The 22,715-nt window shown below is 34.5% G+C and overlaps 3 protein-coding genes across 3 annotated transcripts; 2 read left to right on the forward strand and 1 right to left on the reverse strand.

Annotated features, from left to right (window-relative positions):
- The first annotated feature begins 748 nt into the window (after positions 1-748).
- On the forward strand, positions 749-3,950 carry LOC136819181 (uncharacterized). Its single transcript, XM_067075389.1, has 6 exons — positions 749-1,201; positions 1,815-1,856; positions 2,042-2,303; positions 2,996-3,159; positions 3,300-3,486; positions 3,731-3,950. The coding sequence occupies exons 1-6, from the start codon at positions 1,183-1,185 to the stop codon at positions 3,948-3,950; spliced, it is 894 nt and encodes a 297-aa protein (XP_066931490.1). The 5' UTR covers positions 749-1,182.
- Positions 3,951-4,491: 541 nt separating this feature from the next.
- LOC136819182 (uncharacterized) lies at positions 4,492-6,744 on the forward strand. The gene is made up of 5 exons (XM_067075390.1): positions 4,492-4,673; positions 4,810-4,971; positions 5,242-5,733; positions 5,921-6,112; positions 6,529-6,744. Exons 1-5 carry the CDS (start codon positions 4,554-4,556, stop codon positions 6,742-6,744), a joined length of 1,182 nt encoding a protein of 393 aa, XP_066931491.1. The 5' UTR covers positions 4,492-4,553.
- A 4,424-nt stretch (positions 6,745-11,168) lies between these two features.
- LOC136819183 (uncharacterized) lies at positions 11,169-15,259 on the reverse strand. Its single transcript, XM_067075391.1, has 7 exons — positions 15,196-15,259; positions 14,750-14,839; positions 13,947-14,115; positions 13,691-13,769; positions 13,410-13,481; positions 12,571-12,651; positions 11,169-11,325 (listed from the first exon to the last, which is right to left on the reverse strand). The coding sequence occupies exons 1-7, from the start codon at positions 15,257-15,259 to the stop codon at positions 11,221-11,223; spliced, it is 660 nt and encodes a 219-aa protein (XP_066931492.1). The 3' UTR covers positions 11,169-11,220.
- Positions 15,260-22,715: the final 7,456 nt, after the last annotated feature.

Here is a 22,715-nt window from a genome sequence, read left to right on the forward strand (position 1 = left end):
GTATGTGGGACGGAAAGGCACTATCTCGCGACATAGAAATAACCAATCATTGCTTTCTATTTATTTTCATTACGTAATGTATCTCAAAATGGTAGGTAAAGTAGTGCGTGATTAAACCAGTGGCTGTTTTCATGGAATTTTACTGTTGCACTGGGTTTTTGATTTATCATTTATTGGGTTAGCTTAGTTGAATGATAGAATGTTCCATTAGTTTAACGTCACCACAACATGTTTCTCATTAGCTTTTGTTTTGATTTGAGAGGCACGCGCTTTAGACAGTTAGTTTTAGGTAGTAAATTCCTTTGATCTTGCCATTACTTTCTTTTTTGTTAAACAGGGCAAAATTGATTTTGGTGCTCTTTTTTACGCTAGTTTCCTTAACTGTCAAGCTCTTACACTCATAAAACTGTTTAACTTATTCGCATATCTTGTCTTTATGAGTGAATCTTTTTTAATCTCCAACAGTCAGGGAAATCCCTCAATTGCGGTATAAACTGCAATTGCGGTAGTTTTCAATCGTGATTAGCCTACAAGGGCTTATAACAGCTACATATAGTGCTGGTCGACAAAGATAAACAAACATCGACTGTAAAAAATCGTACAAGAAGATAGCTTTTCTTTATCAAAAGAATCTGATCTACGGAAAAAATATTTTGTCTGTGCGTTAAAAAGATATGATCAATTATGTACAAAAATTGCCTGTTTTCTCCTTGAATCTTGAATTCTGTTTCTTGAGTATACTGAGTATTTGGTCGATATCATTGAGGTCTCCAAAAGGATACCTACTTAGGCAGATCAAATCAAAATCTAAATGAAAATCAACCAGAAATTAGTACCCCTAAAATAGTTGTTTTGGAGAACGTGACGGCCTATTGAATAACAAATATAGCAGACATAGTCATAGAAAATTTGTTCATTTTTTTAATCATTTGTTTCAACTTTTATCTGCTTTTATCTCAACTTTCCTGCAGGTTGATTCTTCTCTCAGTTTGATGTATGTCTTTTTGTTGTAGCAATATTGAGCTTATTGTCGCAATACAGTTTAAAGGGAACTCTAAATAATTCTAAGGAATATCACCTAAAACTACAAATTTCTACATAAGACATGTTATCACGTTTTTTTTCAGCCTTCAACTTCAATGTCTATTTCAAGAACATTTTTGGTATAAATTAGAATAAGCCATGGAACAGTCATCAGCAGGTCAGTTTTTTATTAAATTTCTGTAACATTTAGTCCAAAAGTCTGCTCTCCGTACTGCTCCGTAGGCTGGAGAAGATATTTTGTGTTCTTGTGTTTGCAAATTAAAATTTCTAGTAACTTTTATTACTGACTTACCGGACATCAGACAGACAGACAGAATTTTTATCTAAAAATAACACAAGCAAAAATTATTTGTGATCTTAGCCTTAATAATTATCCAATGGGAAACAATGACTGCATGTTTCACAAGATAAAAAAAATAATGATACTAAATTTTAAAGTTTTTTATTATATATTTCTTTAGAATGAACACGACACAACATTTGACCATCTTCAGGGAGTTTTCAATTCTTTATTATAATTATATATGATTTGATTTTCAATATTTTAAGTCCTGCTATATAACAGGACTTTTTAAGACCTGCTATAACAATTGTTATATTCTAGAAAAAAGATTGTTGTTAGCTCCCTTTCCACTACTTGACACTATCTTGACACTACCTTGACACTACAAACTGACAGTTGAACATTATTAAGTTATTATAACCTTTGGCATGCAATTAAATTCCAAAATTCGAAATTTCTAATACATGTTTTTCAATACATACTCTAGATGATGATCAAGATTTTGTCTCAGCTGAAAATCAACCCAAAGGTACACAGTTAATATCTCAAAAACTTTCAATAGATTTATGTATCAATGATCAGCAAGTTTTTTCTGTTTTTTTTTTTAATTTTTTAAAAAATCCAGATCCTTTCAAATTTGTTCATCTATGTAATTTTAGATTTGATCAGATTTGATAAATTTCTAGAATTGATCAATTTTTTTATCTTTTTTAGACTTCAAAGATGAAATTAAAGCCTGTGAAATCTTACAGATTTTTATGAAATGTAGAGAAGCAATTGTTCTTGAACAAGACTTCCAAGCTTTGATCAAACAAAGCTTATTTGATCCGAACTTCCCATCTACAGGAACTCCATCTTTGCTCATTGCAGAAAATGAAATTTTGTCACTATCGACTTACTCAAAATGCACTGATGGTATCTTTTATGTTATGCCATTAATATTTGAAGTTTGTGGGGAAAATCAGCTATATCTAAGGTAAATAATTTACTATCAGATTTTCTTTTGTAAATATTGTTCATGGTTTCAGCCCCCTGGATTTCTTAAGGGCCCCTAGGCCAAGTGAGGAGTTTTGGCCTAAAATTTAGCAAATCTATGGGGTTACCTGTATAGAGGCTCTATCTAGGGGCTGTTTGTTTATCTGTATTTTCCAAATGGAATACTTCAGAGTATAAGTTGAAATTTTTTGGCCCATACTTTCTCATTTTTGTTTTTCTTTTTCAGTTTTTTTTCATTGTGCTGCCATTCTTCATACATGTTTTTTCTTTTATAAGCATAACGTTTATAAGCATACGCAGGCTCAGTTTTTGGTACCTAAACAATGGCTCTATTGTTTGAGAACAATAGAATGCTAAGCATAATGCGAGCCTGACATAGGGACAGACACTTGCTTATAAAAAAAAAAACATGTAGTATACAAAGCTTTTTTACAAAAAGGTTCTTGGGTGAAGGGGAGCACCTAACCCAGGAGCAAATTCTTAAGGGTAGCTAAATCATTGCGGCACCTTATTTCGTTTGGGATACCTAAAAAGTGGGCTGAAACCATCTTGTTGAATGGATTTAATGTATTTTAATTTCAAAAGTTACTTTTTTTATATAAATCTCATTATTGAAAGGAAAACTTTGAAAACTGAGCTTAAAGGTAACATGAAATACTATTTTTTTTCCAGATCGTTTGAAACAGGTGTTTATCAAGGGTTTATTCAAAACAACTGGAAAACATTGTTTAATGACATTATCACAAAGTTCAAAATAAAGCATTGCAATATTGTGTCGATTTATAATACTTGGGATGTTCTTGCTGCTCAACATCGTCGAATCGAAACTAAAAATAGTAAGGAATTCTTTTTCATAGTTTTAATGCAGGTCCTCTTTTTGGTTGAAGTTAATTTGGCTAATCTAAATTATGTTTATTGTATACCAATCTATAAACCAAAAAAGTAATTTTATTTTTTTAATTTCTCTTTGTACAAGGTTCTACATCAGACAGAAATTCAAAAATCTTTGACCAAAAGACACAAAGCAACAAGTCATCCATTCAGAGAAATCTACCAGTTGCTTATTCCATATTCAAGCAGTCGTTCGGTGATAATGCGCCTGGATTTGTCTTCTTTACTCGACGAATGGCTAAATTTACGAAGAAAAATTGCCCGAATACTGAGTAAGAGTTTGTTTTCCATCGTCACACTAAGAGCAACTAAAGATAGACAAGTAATAAGTAAAGTATGAAAGCAATAAAACATTGGTATTTCTTCTTGTTTCTTGTTAAGTGTAAATGTTTTCTTGTTTTAAACGGGCCTTTAAGTGTCTTTTGGTATTATAAACATCTATTCGATTTTCAAATTAAATTTATAAGAAAAACAAAAACTTCGTAACGTTTTCACAATTCTTTATTTATTTTATAGGTTTTACAAGATGGTTGGACTTGGTGACTCTAGACAGTGGAAGACAGAGTTACTAAATTATAAAATGAGTACTAGTATTACGTCAGAAAAATCTGCCATACTGCAATCGTTGCAGACTTTTGGTCAAATCGAAAATCTTCCAATTGAATGTCAATTTCAAATTATTTCTTCCTTACCAAATTACCATAAGTGGGCGTACAGGAAAAAACACTGGCGTTAAGAAGGAGCAGTACTTTGCACCAAATGGTCTTTCACCAAGAAATTTGATGATCCAATCCTTTGATGACGCACTCGAGGATGAAGACGTTGTCATTTCTATGAAAAAAATCATCTTTCTCATATTGAAAAACGCTTTCAATATTAAATATATTCCAAGTGGAAGTTACAAAAAACGAACAAAGGTTTTTACAAATTATTTATTTAATTAAATTTGAATTGTTCAGAGATTGAATTAACGGTCGGTTATCGGATAAAACCAAGAAACAAAAATAAAAAACAACCTTATATTTTTCCATCTTTAGATAATAACTGACTAGTATTTCAGCTTTTTTTCTAGATTTTATCTCCTCTGGCTGAACCAAAATTGATATTAAATACGAATGATTTATTAAAATAACAGACAAGAAAAAAAAAAGCCCTATTTTGTTTCTTTGTGTTGTCTTTTTTGAAAAAATTTATTATTTAATATAATATTTGATATATTTTCAGTCCCAAAATTCTGGAAAACGTCGAACAAATGTTGATCGAAGTTTTCTTCCTCGAACATCTTGGCGTTACGGAAGACGACTTTGCTCAAACATATACTGCCAGTTTACCATCAGACATGTATGAAGAGTTCAAGCGAGCAATATATTTGGACGGCACACTCTTGTGGCGGGAAAAAAGTCGTAGACTACAAACTGTTGTGATGAACGATTATAATTCTGTTTCTGGATTAATTAAAGTAAGATACGTTTTAACCTTGAAAATATTAATTATCATTATCTTTGATGTATATACAAAATATAATTGTTTTGATTAGACAATCCTGCGTGCTTTCCGAAAATTGTTATTGTAGGTCATTTTTATAAATCTTATAGTTCAACGAATTCGTGACCACAACTCGCAACGTTGAAGACAATTATATTAACATACAATGCACGTGTGAAACATTTAAAGTGCTATCGACAACAATTGGTTCATCGGATTGGGATGGTGAAAGTTGTATGCACGCTCGCTTGCTTGAAAACATTATTGAAGAGGTTAGTCAATTGTTTTAGAATTATCGTTTATGTATTTTGATTTCAGTACCAATAGTTTCCCGTGTCTCCACGATCATAAGTTGAAAATTGAGAAAGTTGAAAATAAATTTAAAATATATATCTTTTGAGAAAATAAATTCATATAATGAAGTTTGGTTTTTAATAGATCTTTTCTGTGTTAAGATGTTATAATGTCCAGTATAAATTGTATATTTTTTACTTTTATTTTCACCGGCTCACTCTCCGTTCTTTCTTTTATTATATTTTCAGTTTAACATCGATTTCAACGAATCTAACGAACATGGTTATTCAATTCCTCAGTCGAACATGGAAATGGGAACAGTTGTTGCTAGCAAAATTAAGATGTCATTAGAGGCTGTTTCACAAGATGTTATTCTGCTATCATCGGCCGAAACGATTGAAAAGTTTTCCGTTCGCTCAATTTCCAGTCACCAATTTGTGCACATCTTCGCTTCAAACGATAAGACACGCGTGTATGTCAAATGCTCATCAGGCTTGTGTATGCATGCTCATTCAAAGAAAGTTTTGCTTCGGAACTTAGAGGAAGGTGAACGCTGTGATCATTTGGAGGTGTTCAAACGCTACATTGACGAGAACTGGCAAAATCATCCTTTGATGCAACTTCGCAGTGAGACGCCTGAACCTAATGTACCAAGTGATGGTGAAATTGATAGTGATACTGATGGAGATCAACAAGAGGACGATCACTCGCCACTAATTGATGAAAACCCTTTTGAGAAGGTATAGAAATATTGAACAATATTTAAGAAAAGCTTTACTTTTCCATTTTTATTGTGGCTCTTCCAGGTTATCAGTGGAATAACTGTAAAAGTTTAGGACAGAAATGAGTAAAAAGGTTCTAAGAAATAAAGAGAAGCTGCAACGACTTGTTTTTTCTCATCACTAAATTTTGAATGTTGTTTTATAGACCAATGGTTTTGACTCATCGACCGGGAAGTGGTCCTTCTATTCACCATACGCTCGTGATGTCAACCTAAAACGTGAAGACTTAGAGGAACAGTTTCTTCAGCATTACGAATCCAGTCTTCAAGCATTACGTGACAAAGACTTCAAATTGTCTTTTTATCCAAAGCCTATTCTGCCCACATGTGCCTGTGAGGTATGTTTTTCAAGAGTTTACAAAAATGTGCCATTTTGTTTCTTTGACAGTAATTACTGAAAATGGGATCTTCTAGAGCTTAAAAATCTTTTTATTGACTATTTGCCTATCATATTGTTCTGTTAATAAATGTTTATCGTTTTCTTGTTTCCCGTGTTACCGTAATACTGAAAAGCACTTGCTTAAGATTCTTTGAGACAGGGTCAGTATATTATGGTATGAATTAGAAAGATCCTTCTGCACACGACTTCTTTTGGGTAAAATAAAGAGCACCTATAAATTAAAAACATTACCCAGCAGTGCGATGTTAGCTTTTTTGTAAATAAATGTATAGTAACTGATAGAAATAGTAATAGAAAGAGTACCTTTTTATTCTTCTTCCTTTACTTAAGCTTGATAATTGGTGCTTATTTTAGATACCTTGGCCACAAGATGATGATGATGGATATTTGTTTACCAAAGAATGTTCCGCATCCTTTTACACCAATTTGACGATGATACCGTGTGATGTTTACAAACTGTCTTGCTCGGAGAATAAGTGCACGTTGAAATGGGATGGACAGCTTGATGGAGTGTATCGAATCTCTCAACAAACCTGCTTTACCGAAAAGCTCTGTTGGGACTTCGTTTGATTCAGTGTCCACAATGAAGTCAAACTTTTCATCCTACTCATCGTGGATTTCCAACACATACACATGTTTGGGAACACGTCCCTTTGTTTCTGCGAAAACCTTCTCGAAGTTGTTTTTCTCTTGGGCCAGTCACCAACCCAGAGAATTTCGTAAAAGCTGCACTTGGTGTGGTTGTGATCCCAAAGTGTTGGCTTGTGATGGTACAAAGATCGGCATTTTGCACCACAACATGTCAATTACACCCATTGAACAAACGAACCCCGAAGCAGTAACAGTACCAACCCCTAATCGCCGCTTCGATCGATGTTTCTTGACCTACCCCAAAAAGTCGCAGAATGAAAATGAAGATGAACACAAGAAGAAGTGCGAAAACGTGAGAAGTGCTCGAGATTTTCTCAAACTATTTACGGCGAAAGTCCCGGACCAGAAACTTGCAGCAGAAATGCCTATAGCAGAACAAACTAAGCAAAAACAAAACGTTATTTCTTTGCTTTCAGAAGGCTGTAAACCCTTAGCAAAGAGATTTTTCCTGCAACATCTGACGACGGATCAGCTTGCAACAACAAAGCGCTGCCTTAACGTTTTGAGCTATGATGCACCACTGCGCGCATTTTTGCCACATAACCTTATCAACGTGATAACACCTTTGTTAGAAATCGAGAACGGATTATCCTTAGACGAAGTCCAAAAAATCATCAGAGAAACAAGACAATACAGTCGGTACGTTGGCAACTGGATCAAGTCTTTCTCGAGTAATACCACGATCGACAATGACTTGGTTTCTTTCTTGAAATGTCTGATTGACGAAATCTTGAAAGTTGAGGCACAGTGCGTAGCTCCGCCAGAAGCTGAAGAAGGAGCTGGTCAATATAACCCTGCTAAAACGGGAGCCTTTTACTACTTCAAAGAGGATGGAGCGCCGGTCCGTAGTAATCGTCTTTACGATATCGAAAAAAAGAAGAAATCGAAATCAAAATCAAACAAATCGACCAGCAATTATGACGATGAGCCGACAACGTCTTCGTGTTCGAAACGATACCCTGACATGTCGAAAGCGTGGCTCATCTTTCTTGTTTTTATGGTTCTGTCCTTCTCATGGTCACTGCTACGGTGGCCATATCGTCAACGGTGGTGAAGGACGGAAAGACCCCTTTTACTCTCTTCTTCAATACCTCAAAACTGCTCCCGATAGTGTATTTTACGATTTCGCTTGCTCATTTGAAGAGTATTCTTTAAATAGAGAACTTTTATTCTTTCGGTTAACCAAATTTTACCATGACCTATTCCACAGCTTCGGACATAACTGCTCACCCGTTTACAGTTCAAGGGGGCTTGATGGCATGGGCTTTAACACCAGCATATGTGAACAATTTAACTCTTATTTACAGTGTATCAAGGCGTCGGCTAAGCACATGAGCCAAGAGCACTTCGTTTTCTACGTCCAATATTTTATTGACTTGTGGAATGAGAAAAAAGAAGCTAGTTTCAAAGCCAAATTGAAGACTGCACTTGCTGGTTGGCAATGAAAGTGTCAGTAAAAAGTATTTTCATTGATTTTACTGAGATATAGATCTTCAATTTTATTTTGAAAATGATTTTAGCTATGTTGGTATTTTTATTTATAATAGTGGACAATTAATGTCACACTTTTAGTGAAATTTCATATTCAGTGCCTATCTAATCTAAATATAATTGGTAGAAAACAAAACAAAAATTGCTGTAACTTTTGTTAGGATTTGAATTAGATAGCGAAATTTGTGAGTAGAGTATTATCATGTAAAAATTAAAAATGATAATCAACACTGCTGATAGAGTTGTTTCACTGTCAATTATTTTTTATTAGTTTGAACTTCTAATTTCTTTCTTTAGACTAGGTAAATAAAATTCACTTTTCTTCCTGTTTCTTCAAAGAATACCTATTGGTTAGAGTTCGCTAAGTAATGAATTTAGGCCTTTCAATTTTTAAGGAATTTCAAATGCAAAAGACGGTTTGTATCTATTTCAGGTCTGATTTATTTTTTCACATGAACCGATTGAGATGTTTGATTATCGTTTCTATATTTTATCGATTATTATGTTAATCAGAGTTTTGTTTTATTTTATTCTTGTGTAATTGGAGGTAAAGATCGAAATTAAGCAGCTCGATATGCTAAAAGCTATTCACTTCTTCTCTATTCATTCGTCCCGACTCTAATATAACAGAGCGCTATCTGATCCGCAATGAAAAAAATTGAGGAATGGTTTGAGCCAAATGTGAGCCTTTACAGTCATTTTCTATATAGCAGACGGCTATTTACCGAATTCAAGAGAATGAAGCCGCAATATGAAAATTTTGTTTTGAGGAATAATTTGACCCAAATTAAAGCCTTTTGAGTCGGATAAAGTGTGGTATTTCGACTCCTTTCGGAGATTGAACATTTCGAGGCAAATTTATCCCCTATAATAAAGAATGAGGGCCAATATATTTCTTCGAATATTTTAGACGGATAAGGTGTGGTATTTCGACTCCTTTCATCCAAGATTGAACATTTCGAGGCAAATTTACCCCCTATAGTAAAGAATGAGGGCCAATATACTTCTTCAAATATTTTAGGCGGATAAGGTGTGGTATTTCGACTCCTTTCCGAGATTGAACATTTCGAGGCAAATTTATCCCCTATAATAAAGAATGAACCCATATATAGGGCCAACATACTTCTTTAAATATTTTAGACGGATAAGGTGTGGTATTTCGACTCCTTTCCGAGATTGAACATTCCGAGGCAAATTTATCCCCTATAGTAAAGAATGAACCCATATATAGGGCCAACATACTTCTTCAAATATTTTAGGCGGATAAGGTGTGGTATTTCGACTCCTTTCGGAGATTGAACATTTCGAGGCAAATTTACCCCCTATAGTAAAGAATGAACCCATATATAGGGCCAACATACTTCTTCAAATATTTTAGACGGATAAGGTGTGGTATTTCGACTCCTTTCGGAGATTGAACATTTGGAGGCAAATTTATCGCCTATAATAAAGAATGAACCCATATATAGGGTCAAATATACTTCTTCAAATATTTTAGGCGGATAAGGTGTGGTATTTCGACTCCTTTCATCCAAGATTGAACATTTCGAGGCAAATTTATCCCCTATAATAAAGAATGAACCCATATATAGGGCCAACATACTTCTTTAAATATTTTAGACGGATAAGGTGTGGTATTTCGACTACTTTCCGAGATTGAACATTCCGAGGCAAATTTATCCCCTATAGTAAAGAATGAACCCATATATAGGGCCAATATACTTCTTCAAATATTTTAAGACGGATAAGGTGTGGTATTTCGACTCTTTCTCATTCATTTTCGGGGCTTTGGTATGGATGGATGATGGAACGAAATTTTAGGTTTTCATTGTAGGTTTTCTATTTCTATTTTGTTTTAGTTGCAGGAAGCCTTTTCACCCTTTTCTCACGACACTATGGAAACTTTTCTATTAGTTAGTATCGTGTAAGCAACCTTGGACTGCCCAATATCCCTCAAAGGGCAAAGGTTAGTTTTCTTTTGCCAAGTGGGAATGAAACTTTGGTCTCCCGTAACAGGAATCATGATTGACAACCAATGAAGTAGAAGCCGAAGGCTGGAAGTCAATCTCTTTGGTAGGATTTGAAGCCAACAAATCCTACCAAAGTTGCGCGGCCTTGAGCGGCTCGCGTTGTTTTTGCACAAATGACAGATTGAAACTAAAATTTACCGCTAAATTTCGAAAAAAATATCAATCGTAAACAAAGGAATTGCTAGATTCAATCTGTCGTCAAAAAAATACGGCGCATTTTTTAAGGCTTCACTTTTTCTTGCCTGAGAAAGGTTAGAGATTCTACTCTAGCCCTTCGGGCTTTAAACTCAATGTTGACAACCACTGCACAATTGATTTCTTTTAAGGTGAAATTTCAGGCTAAGATGGAAGGCTAACAAAAAGAAACTGTAGAAAAAGTTACCCGGTGTTGGTGAGAGGAGGGGTTGCAACCCCCTCGACTTTCTTAAGACTCCACCTCCCCTTATTCATTTTTTTTTTGACTAAATAATTTCTGTAGTATACCAAGCAAAGCCGCTATTCTTTTGCTCCGTACAGCTTGTTTTTATATCATTTCCTAATCATTACTATTTTTAACAGCTGAGTTTCTATTTACTCCTTTGGAAATTTCCCATCCCATTCCGCGTTTATTTTGGCACTTGAGTTTTTCTTAACACCAACCTCCTGGATATACTTGGTCTTCAAATTCTTATCCCCTGGATTAAAACGAGTAACAGATGGACCCAAGTGTAACCTCTAGGTACTAAAACAAAGACTTTATCATAATTCGTAAAATCCATTTCTTTACTTATAACAAGAATATATGAAATTCATTATTTATAATAATATTTTTATAATATTATACTTGCTTACAATATCGAATAAGAGTTAAGCAACCTATGAAATAATATAAGTATTATATAGAAGCATTGTAATTATTTTCTAAAACTCTCTCCAGTAAAACTTTCCGTACAGACAAAACAGCACATTTACATTCCTGTGAAATCGTTCGAACAATCATCTAAAAGAACAAAAGCGATTGATAATTAGAGCAATCTAGCAATTACAGAAGAGTGAGCACAACGATAACAATTTACACACATGCTACCTTGTGTTAAAATAAAATTACAGATAGTCTGGTAATAGTCGTCATGGAGTGCCGTGGAGAAATCCACGATGACAACTACTGCATAGAATGTGGGGAAGAGACTGCACCACAGTCACCTTATTTGCAAGTATTTTCTATACGATCTTAGAAGCTGGTCCATACCGTCCATAAAGCTTATGGTACTTATGGTTTTTCTGGAAATCGGAACCTTTTGTACACCAGAAATTGAAGCCTTTTGTACACCAGATGCTTACCAACTCTATACTTAATGGATAACTTTTTTCCTATCAATTATAAAGGGACAGCTATCAGACTCTCTTGTAATTTCAATGTAACAAATCTCTCACCACGTGAAATATTTAGCTACATTTAGACTAGTGTTTAGAAACTTAAGGCGCTGTCCTAATGGAAGATTTTTCATCGTCAACAAGACGTAAAAACATCACTGCGAGAGAAAGTGCTTTAGATTCTTTCTGAGTTTTCATATTGTTGTCAAAATTTTGATATTGTTATGAGAATTTGGATGTTATTGTAAACGTTTTAAGTATTGTTGTGAGAGTTTGGAATATTGGTGTCGTTGTGGCCGCTCAGGGCTTCCGTAAGCAATCAGATTATATTATAATATTGTTTTAAATTGTATTATTACAGCCGTTGAATAATTACCGATATTTCATGGCTATTATTCAACGGCAAATTCTTTTACTCCAAATTTTCGAAATTTCATGGTTTTTTACTCTTGCTGGAAAAGAAATTAGATATATTGTTATATTACTTTACATTTGCATGATTTAAAGTAATTACAAAGTTGATAAAGAGAAAGATTTTTCGAACGTTCAATTTTGTGAGCACTTTTTATTCTGTAAATGTTTCTATTTTTTCTTTTGCTTTTTCCTTGCATAGAATAAAACATATTCAAAAGGTTTTATGTTTGTTGGTTATTGGATTTATTAACCAACTTTGACATATCGAATATCTGCTTGTTATCCACTAATGTGTAAAAAGTTCGACCTATTGGGTTAAAAAAACAGGCTATTTTCCTAGCTTAATGATATGCATTTATTGCTTGGGAATATGGGTGATTTAGCTACCCAGCATTCTGCTTCCTTCAAATTTATTAAACTGGATATACAAAGTTGTTTTAGGTGTACAATTTTTTACCTCGGGTAGGATAAAGCTACGTATCAATTCAGGTTCAGCCATTGGTAGCATTTCTTTGATCAGGTTTTCCAAAATAGCAATCTAAAAAAAACGAAACAAGGTCTAAAGGTTAAAGGTTAATCACATACATTTCAACATTCACACATGTGTCATTAAAAAATCTAAAAAATAATTAAACTTTATCAAAAAAATGTCTTAAGAGAATTGACTTGCTTTCTTTTCCACGTGTGAAGTGACAATAAGAATTTTGCACTTCACGTAAAGAAACGATGTAGAAATAATAGATAATAACTAACTAACTACCTCCGGAAGGCTCTTGCTTCAAAATTTGTTTTGAGGATCAAGGCAAGTTGGTTATCTATTATTTTGCATTGTTGCGTAGAGGCTATTTGAAAACACGCTGCCATGCTGAAGCATGCACTGTTTTCCAGCTTAAAATAATCACCAAAAACTAAGAATAATAATGATTTTAGGTCAGAATTCAAAGTAATATATATTAAAATCATTAGACGTTGTTGTCCGTCATAATTGGGCAATGGATAAAGAAATTGCATTTTGGGTAAAATTTTCCAGGAAATATTTTTGGGAAATAAATAAGAGGTCGTGCCTCCGACATTTTTCAGGGGCCGTGTTACAACTTTGAAGATGAATAATTTCGGCCTAAAATCCTGATCATAATGAAATAAATACTATCTTTACTAAACCCACTCTTTTAGGCCCCACTGAACTTAAAAGTGAAACAGCCCCCAGCCACTTTTTTGGCAAATTTGAGATTTACCTCAACCAATTTAAGTTGGGGAGTGGGTGCCAGCTATGAGTATAGGCTAGGTTATACTTACAATGTCTGGTCTGAAAAGGTGAGATATAGACGATGTAGATTTCTTGCAGCATCCTTCATTCAGTTGTAAAACCTGAAAATGAGAAAAAAGTATAACCATGGAAATAATGGAGAATCAGAATGTAAGTGAAACGGCACAGATTTCACATGTACAAAACTTAAATCTCCTTCACTTAATGGTTCAAATACAAACTTATTTCATTGTTACACGAGGAATAAAAATAGCTGGTACTCAATTTTATTCTGGTAAGCTCACTAACAAAATAGAAATCAGTAACTCACTACATTTTGAAAACTTTTATTCCAATATCTCATAAACTTTCTTTTAAATTCATTTGGATTCTCCGTCCATGACAGCAGCCTGAAAATTCAATTAAAAGATTAAAAAATCTCCGAAAAGTTCATTTTATCCAGCCAGTAATCATACTTTTAATTACAGTTTTATAAGCAGGAGATTATCAGGATGGAGTTGTAAGAGTTTGTGTTGCAAGTAGTTTTCACAATTTACAGATTAAAGATTTCCCAACAAAAGAATCACCTTTCGAATTCTATATTTAAAGCAGCAATACGGTGACATCCACAAGAATAAGGGACTTCTGGTATCGGTTCCACACACCTGCGATGATAGGGATATTTACATTTGCTGCAAATGTATACCTCGCTAGAAGATTTAGGTTTCAAGCAAAATTTTGTGCAGCAAACTATTTCTGAATAAGGAAAAAGATATAATGCAGCGGTTTAAAAAATCTAATTCATATTCAGTGTAAACATTTTCCGAAATGCTCATTCTATCCAGCGATCATAATTTCATTTCATAGTTTTATCAGCAGGAGATTATCAGGATGGAGTTTTTTCAGTTCCAAATTTTAACTAAGAGTGCTAAAAGAGGTAGTAAATGTTTTGGCTCAGGGAAAATATTAAAGTATATGCTAAGCATAATACCAAACCTTCAAAAATTGTTTACAACACTGTATTTTGGCCTGTATGTTTTCACTAAACAAAGACAAAGCGGCTCGATCTTGCCCATCCATTTAAATATTTTAGCAAATATTCGAATATAATAAATTTGAAACTTTTGAATTTGAGTATACATACAATAAACATTCGAATTTTGAATATAAAAAACATTTATATTTTTTGTGATAAGCATACTGGAAGCATTTATTGAACCTTATTAGATAGATCTAGAAGTAAGCATATCTGAGCCCGATTTTGAATTTTTCATTGTTTATAAAAACATGTAGTAGCAGCACAAGACTCAATTGTTTCCAAGCAAAGTTAGTTTCAATAGAGACGAGTACTATGTGCCAGATTTCCAAGGCCTTTTCGCAACAGTTCTACCTCTCTCAAAATTCTCGGCTAGAACAGTGTCATTTGTCTTTTCTTCTTCAGTCAATTTTGCCTTTTTCGGAAAATCTACATCAGTGCAATCTAAAAAATAGTATAAAAATGTAATTCAACGACACATCAAATTTATCAATTATATAACGAACAATGACAAGTAGATAATAGGAGTCAATGGATAGATATCATGTACCATAATGGAAACGTGATTCTAAAAAATCATATCCTGACCTTTTCTTTTTTCTGAAGATGTATTAAATGTACTATTAGCAGGTTTCTTTTCTTCCATCTCATCTAGAAACGGAAAATTCTTTTTTTTTTCGTATTCTCTATCTACATCAATCTTCTAAAATGTTGTTGTTTTTCCTTAATTGGTATTTTAAAGCATTTGTGTAAAGGATAAACATAAATGCGCATTCTAACTTATATAAATCAAGAGATACCTGTAAATTCACAATATTCTTTTAAAATTTCTTTTACTCTCTGATCGTTTAAAAAGTACGACATCAGCGGATTATTGCCTAGATAAAAATAAACATTATAAGCCTCTTGTCGTTCATGAAAACTTTATCATTAAACTAATACTTATGATTTATCAACACAGTTGCATTATGACATCTGTGTCTATAAGATTCAAGAGAAAAGATTATTATTTTACCAAAATAATGAAGCGTCTCTTCGTATGAAGAACTCCAACAGTTGCTTTACAGTAAACACCCCAATCATTTATTATTTCTTGCATTATAGCTAAAAAGGAAAATACAAATAACCAAAATTTAACTAAACTAATACCTTTTTCTTTGTTTGCTTTAGGTAATCTTTATTCCTACGATTACGGTCTTTTTTTCGGTCAATAAGTCTTACCTGGAAAGCAATTTGAACATCATTGAATAAGGTCTATTTGTCCATACCAGTTTTAAAGACACACAACAAGGTTTCTAATCCAAGTTGTGGTTCGAGTAGATACCGTCTACCGAAAACTTAAGCATAGCACGCGCTTACATGTCTTCATTTTGAAAAAAATATTGATGCAATTTGTATAAATTAAACTCACATTTTTATTCCAATTAGAACCATTACTTCCTCTGCGTTTATTTGACATATTTTCTTTGACGGATAATTTAAATAGTGCTATTTGTTAAAATCACTGAAATAAAACAAGTTTGTAGCCTATTAAAATAAGCAGTTTAGTTTAAGAGCATGCTACTGTAAATATCTACGATCTACGAATTTAAAATAATAATTGTCTGCAGAACACATTTGATAGGGTTTTAAATACTTACAAAGGTATTGTTAAAGCCCGACGAACATATGTCAACAAAAGCCTCAATGTAAAATTCAGTAAGAAAGTGCACAGATCATGACTCGACAGTAAACATATAATTTGGGTAAAATACTGTGCTATCACATGCGCATGGACTGAACACAATGATATTCATTTAATATACCAGGTGCGCCACAAAAAAGTTTCTCTCTTTAAAAGTAATTTTCTCGAAATCTAAAAATTTTAAAAGAACCATTCCTATCTTATTGGAAAGAAGAAAAATAAACTTAAATTTTGATGGGTCATGTATTGAATTCGATTCATTAGATCAAAAGTTTTGCTCAATTGAATATAAAAGTTACTTTTGGAAAGTGCCCAAAATTGTTAAAAATCGACCTATCAATCAAATTATTCAGAAGCATAATTACATGATGTATCAGTATTTTTGTTTCAGTCATTAAAAATGATAATTAGCTGTTTAAATGACCTTTTGTTATTTAAAGGAAGGTTGAATTTCAATGAAAGGAAGAAAATTCGACGAATAAGGCCAAAAAATCTGGTAGAATTCATAAAAATACATCAAATATGGGTTTCGAGGTAGATTCAGCCTTACATAGACTTAATCCAGTCTAGAACCAAAAATCTGAGGAAAATTTCGGTAAAACTAAATCAAATTAATTTTGATGAAGATTTTGAACCCTTTCGACCCTTCAGTTTCAAAATTTATGTGTTTAGTTAATGAAAAATGCTCTTAATCATGTAAAGGCTATTGCGATTGCCAAATTCAAAGTAAAAATTTGATACGTCGATTTTTAACGTTTTCGAGCACTTTCTGAAAGTAACATTTTTATTCAATTGGACATAACTTTTGATCTAATGAATTGAATTTAATAAATGACCCATCAAAATTTAAGTCTATCTTTCTTCTCTCCAATGAAATAAGAATGGTTCTTTTAAAATTTTTAGATTTCGAGAAAATTAGTTTCAAAGAGAGAAACTTTTTTGTGGCGCACCCGGTACAAGCTAAAAACTATCATTTATAATCAAAGTTACGAAATAAAAACAATTCTCAAATGACCTAAAAATGTTATGAATATAAATAAAGTAATTAAATATATACAATTCTAAGATTTTGGGAAAAATCCTCTCTAACTGTAAGGGTCAATTTTTGACCAAACTTTCTCTGAACTGTTAGGGTTCGATTTTGGGAGCCAAATTTTCCGCCAAACGTAGTTTTCAGATCGAGTACCCCCGGTCCAATCCATCTACCGATTCAATCAATCCATCTACACATCCCATCCTTCTACCCAACTTATCCATCTACCGATAATTCAATCAATCTACCCATGATCCAATCGATCTACCCATGATCCAATCCATCTACACCATGAACCAATCCATCCACCCATGATCCAATCCATCCACCCATGATCAAATCAATCTACCCATGATCCAATCCATCTACCCATGATATCCACCATGAACCAATCCATCTGCCCATGATCCAATCCATCTACCCATGATCCAATCCATCTACCCATGATCCAATCCATCTACCCATGATCCAATCCATCTACCCATGAACCAATCCATCTACCAATGAACCAATCCATCTGCCCATGATCCAATCCATCTACCCATGATCCTATCCATCTACCGGGTGATCCAATCCATCTACTGGGTGATCAAATCCATCTACCCATGACCCAATTAATCTACCCATGATCCAATCAATCTACCCATGAACCAATCCATCTACCGGTGATCGAATCCATCTATCCATGAACCAATCCATCTACCCATGAACCAATCCACCTACCCATGATCCAATCCATCTACCCATGATCCAATCAATCTACCCTTGACCGTAGTACAGTGGTAGAGCATCCGGCTACGGTTCGCAAGGTTGTGGGTTCAACCCCCAGCCGGGTCATACCAAAGATTTCCAAAATGGTACTTGATGCCTCTCTGCTTGATGCTCAGCAACTAAAGAAAGCATCAAGGGTAAGTGGAGAGATCCAGGGAGAAAGAGTGGCGCCCTCCCCTACCTTCGGGTAGATAGCTATCGAAAGAGGTGCCTTTGGGTCGCCTCCGACTGCGGTCGAATACTTACTTACTTACTTACCCTAGATCCAACCCATCTACACGACGAACCAATCCATCCACCCATGATCCAATCCACCTACCCATGAACCAATCCATCTACCCGTGATCCAATCCATCTACATCCATGATCCAATCTATCTACCCATGATCCAATCAATCTACCCATGATCCTATCAATCCACCCATGATCTAATTGATCTACCCATGATCCAATCAATCTACCCATGATCCTATCAATCCACCCATGATCCAATTGATCTACCCATGATCCAATCTATCCACCCATGATCCAATCCATCCACCCATGAACCAATCCATCTACCCATGATCCAATCCATCTACCCATGATCCAATCCATCTACCCATGATCCAATCCATCTACCCATGATCCAATCCATCCACCCATGATCCAATCCATCTACCCATGATCAAATCAATCTACCCATGATCCAATCCATCTACCGCACCAATCCATCTAACAATGCTCTAATCTACCTATTCAATCAATATATTGAACCGATCCGTCCATCCAATTGATCTACCCAGCTAATCTGTTTACCGATGATCCTATCAATCTACGGATGATCCAATCCATCTACCAGTGATCCAAGCCATCTACCGATGATCCTATCAATCTACCGATGATCCTATCGATCTACCGATGATCCTATCGATCTACCGATGATCTAATTCATCTACCGGTGATCCAAGCCATCTACCAATGATCCTATCAATCTACCGATGATCCTATCAATCTACCGATGATCCTATCAATCTACCTATTCAATCAATCTACCCAACCAATCCATTTATCCAATTGGGTAGATTGATTGGATCATTGGTTTCAAATTCCGGGTAATTTTTATCTTTTCGCTGTACACAGCAAGCGAAGAGCAGACGCACGGAAGGAAAGGTGCAGGTGGCGTGGAAAGGTGCAGGTGGCGTGGAAAGGTGCAGGTGGCGTGGAAAGGTGCAGGTGGCGTGGAATGGTGCAGGTGGCGTGGAAAGGTGCAGGTGGCGTGGAAAGGTGCGGGTGGAAAAGGGGGCTGAAAGACAAGCAGCTAAACTGAACTCGACCTGATGTCAATCAATTTTTTCTCAATCGAATTCAATAGACCTTTTTTCAAAGAGGCAACCCTGTTGAATAATTATGTAGTCCAGCCACACAAACAATGATACAGCAATGCATAATTACTGTTTCATGCATATTGTAATAATTATACATGGGTGTATCATTGTTTTTCTGCTGGACTACATAATTATTCAACAGAGTGGCCTCTTTGAAAAAAGGTCTATTGAACGTAAATCGAATCAAAACGTTAAGCTTAAACCATAGTTAATGGATATTAATCGGTCGATTAGATATATATCGATCAAAATCGATAATTGATAGCTACCGTAAGTTGGTCCAATGTCGACATCTGTCTTCTAATTCCGACACCCTTCTTTAGAGATGGGAACAATAGAAACTGAGGAAGGTCGGAATCGCTGATTGACTTTGATTAGCGCGATGAGAGGAAAAATCTTTAGTCTATCAGTGATTTCAACCTTTTTCTTATTCCTATCTATAAATAGGGTGTAAACTGGATTTTGAATTTTAGAGTTTCAAAATTGTCACAATTTTTTATCAAAATTTATTATATTGTAAGACTTTTTGCGCAATTTTGAGGTCCATAAGTCAAAAATCCACTGTTTGCCCCAGGGGTATCTGATTCGCGGTAGTAGCAAAAAAACGGCAAAAATGGCATTTTTTGTCCATTTTAAGACTATTAAAGGCCAGGAAATGGTCAAAATGGTTTCTAAATGGTGTCTTGTACTAATATTCAACACAAAAAGACAAAATAACCCCAGCGAGATCGCTCAATGTTTCAATTTCAGGCTAAAAAGGCCGATTTTTTTTCTCGGATTCTGGGTAGCAAAATGCACGAAAGCAGCATTTTTGAGGACCCACAACTTTTAAACTTTTTAAGGTACACACTTGAAATTTTCAGCAATGAAACACTTCAGAGAAAGCTCCAGGAAAAATCAAACTTGAGTTTTCAAATATTTCCTATAAATCCATAATGGCGCCCTATAAATTGAGTTTTCATGCTAAATGCCAACACTTCAAGCTAAAACTTGGTTTTCTCTGGCTAAAATCTCAAAAATGGTTTCAAATGGTGTCCTGAAATCTTGGGTGTTGAAAGTATTCAGGAAAAACTCTGGGAGAATCAAAATGGTTTGGGTTAGAAATTTGCCAAAGTCCGCCATATGGAATTGCATTTCCACTTAAAACGCGATATTTAGAGTTAAAGTCTAATTTTCTCAGACTAAAATCTCAAAAATGGTTTCAAATGGTGTCCTGAAATCTTTTGGTGTTGAAAGTATTCTGAAAATACTCTGGGAGAATCAAAATGGTTTGGGTCAGAAATTTGCCCAAGTCTGCCATTATGGTATTGCATTTCCCACTAAAACGCAATATTTAGAGTTAAAGTCTGATTTTCTCAGGCTAAAATCTCAAAAATGGTTTCAAATAGGGTCCTGAAATCTTTTGGTGTTGAAAGTATTCTGGATATACTCTGGGAGAGCCAAAATGGTTTGGGTTTGAAATTTGCCTAAGTCTGCCAATATGGTATTGCATTTCCTACTAAAACGTGATATTTAAGAGTTAAAGTCTAATTTTCTCAGGCTAAAATCTCAAAAATAGTTTCAAATAGGGTCCTGAAATCTTTTGGTGTTGAAAGTATTCTGGGAACACTCAAGGAAAATCATAGTGGTTCACAATGGTCATATATATGCCAAAGTCTGCCATCATGAATTTCATTTCTTTAGGAAGAACATCTCAAGCTTACTCAAAACATTGTGTTTTAGAATGAAATACAATTCAATAATGGCAGACTTTGGCAAATTTCTGACCAAAACCATTTTGGTTTTCCCATAGTATTTCCAGAATACTTTCAACACCAAAAGATTTCAGGACCCTATTTGAAACCACTTTTGAGATTTTAGCCTGAGAAAATTAGAGTTTAGCTCTAAATATTGCGTTTTAGTGGGAAATGCAATTCCATAATGGCGAACTTTGGCAAATTTCTAACCCGAACCATTTTGGTTCTCCCAGAGTATATCCAGAATACTATAAACACCAAAAGATTTCAGGACCCTATCTGAAACCATTTTTGAGATTCTAGCCTGAGAAAATGAGACTTTAACTCTAAAAATTGCATTTTAGTGGGAAATGCAATACAATAATGGCAGACTTAGGCAAATTTCTGACCCAAACCATTTTGATTCTCCCAGAGTATTTTCAGAATACTTCCAAGATTCAAAGATTTCAGAACACCATTTGAAATCATTTTTTAGATTTTAGCCCAAGAAAACCAAGTTTTAGCTTGAAATATTGGCATTTAGCATGAAAACTCAATTTCTAGGGCGCCATTATGGATTTATAGGAAATATTTGAAAACTCAAGTTTGATTTTTCCTGGAGCTTTCTCTGAAGTGTTTCACTGCTGAAAATTTCAAGTATGTACCTTAAAAAGTTTAAAAGTTGTGGGTCCTCAAAAATGCTGCTTTCATGCATTTTGCTACCCAGAATCCGAGAAAATCAGCCTTTTTAGCCTGAAATTGAAACATTGAGCGATCTCGCTGGGGTTGTTTTGTCTTTTTGTGTTGAATATTAGTACAAGACACCATTTAGAAACCATTTTGACCATTTCCTGGCCTTTAATAGTCTTAAAATGGACAAAAAATGCCATTTTTGCCGTTTTTTGCTACTACCGCGAATCAGATACCCCTGGGGCAAACAGTGGATTTTTGACTTATGGACCTAAAAATTGCGCAAGAAGTCTAACAATATGATAAATTTTGATAAAAAATTGTGACAATTTTGAAAATCCAAAAAAAGTATTTTTTCATGGTTCCAGTTTACACCCTACTATAAAGAAGGATGTCGGAATTAGAAGACGGATGTCAACATTAGACCAACTTACGGTAATTGATATGATATTCACATATTTTATGTCCTCAATTAGCTATCGATATTGATATTAGCTATCCGATTGCATCAATTAGTAACTAATACGATCGATTAAATAATCGATTGCTGTCTTGATCGATAATAATAGATACCGTGAAGTTGGGTAATTTGCATCAGTGGAGGCTAACATGCATAGCCCACAAATGAATGACCTGTCTGGTCCTTAAAATATAAAGTTAAATCAAAACAAAAATGGTAGAGTAGAGCTGCAAGCAAAGCTGCGTAGTTCATTTGTTTTGAAAATTTTGCTGCTTTGATTGGTCAGTCATTTGAGGGCTATGCATGTTAGCCTCCACTGATGCAAGTTACCTGACTTCACGGTAACTTATCTATAAATAATCAACGAGTAATCGATAACAATTGATATCGAAAGGTAATCAATATCTCGATAGGTATTGAGGCCTCAGCGATATTGCGATATTGATCGATGGCTAATCCCTAGCTAATCGATATTCACAATTTTTTGACCTCGATTAGCTATCAATTATGGAATAATTAATAGAATTGATCGATTAATATTGTTTAGCTATCGATTGCACGGGGTGTGCGAGTGCAAATAGAATACCCTGCCCAGTTGCC

The sequence above is a fragment of the Clytia hemisphaerica genome, unplaced genomic scaffold (genome assembly GCF_902728285.1).
Source record: "Clytia hemisphaerica strain Z4C2 unplaced genomic scaffold, Clytia hemisphaerica genome assembly, whole genome shotgun sequence".
Taxonomy (NCBI): Eukaryota; Metazoa; Cnidaria; class Hydrozoa; order Leptothecata; family Clytiidae; genus Clytia; species Clytia hemisphaerica.

Bases quoted from the DNA above. Each gene is read 5' to 3' on its own strand.
- LOC136819181 (XM_067075389.1), top strand. The intron at 3,160-3,299 runs GTAAGGAATTCT...TCTTTGTACAAG, and splicing joins TCGAATCGAAACTAAAAATA to GTTCTACATCAGACAGAAAT. The intron at 3,487-3,730 runs GTAAGAGTTTGT...TTTATTTTATAG, and splicing joins AAAAATTGCCCGAATACTGA to GTTTTACAAGATGGTTGGAC.
- LOC136819182 (XM_067075390.1), top strand. From the start codon at position 4,554: ATGTATGAAGAGTTCAAGCGAGCAATATATTTGGACGGCACACTCTTG. The intron at 4,972-5,241 runs GTTAGTCAATTG...TTATATTTTCAG, and splicing joins TTGAAAACATTATTGAAGAG to TTTAACATCGATTTCAACGA. The intron at 5,734-5,920 runs GTATAGAAATAT...GTTGTTTTATAG, and splicing joins ATGAAAACCCTTTTGAGAAG to ACCAATGGTTTTGACTCATC.
- LOC136819183 (XM_067075391.1), bottom strand. From the start codon at position 15,259: ATGTCGTACTTTTTAAACGATCAGAGAGTAAAAGAAATTTTAAAAGAA. The intron at 13,770-13,946 runs GTGATTCTTTTG...TTGAATTTTCAG, and splicing joins TTAAATATAGAATTCGAAAG to GCTGCTGTCATGGACGGAGA. The intron at 13,482-13,690 runs GTGAGTTACTGA...TCTCATTTTCAG, and splicing joins ATAAAAGTTTTCAAAATGTA to GTTTTACAACTGAATGAAGG.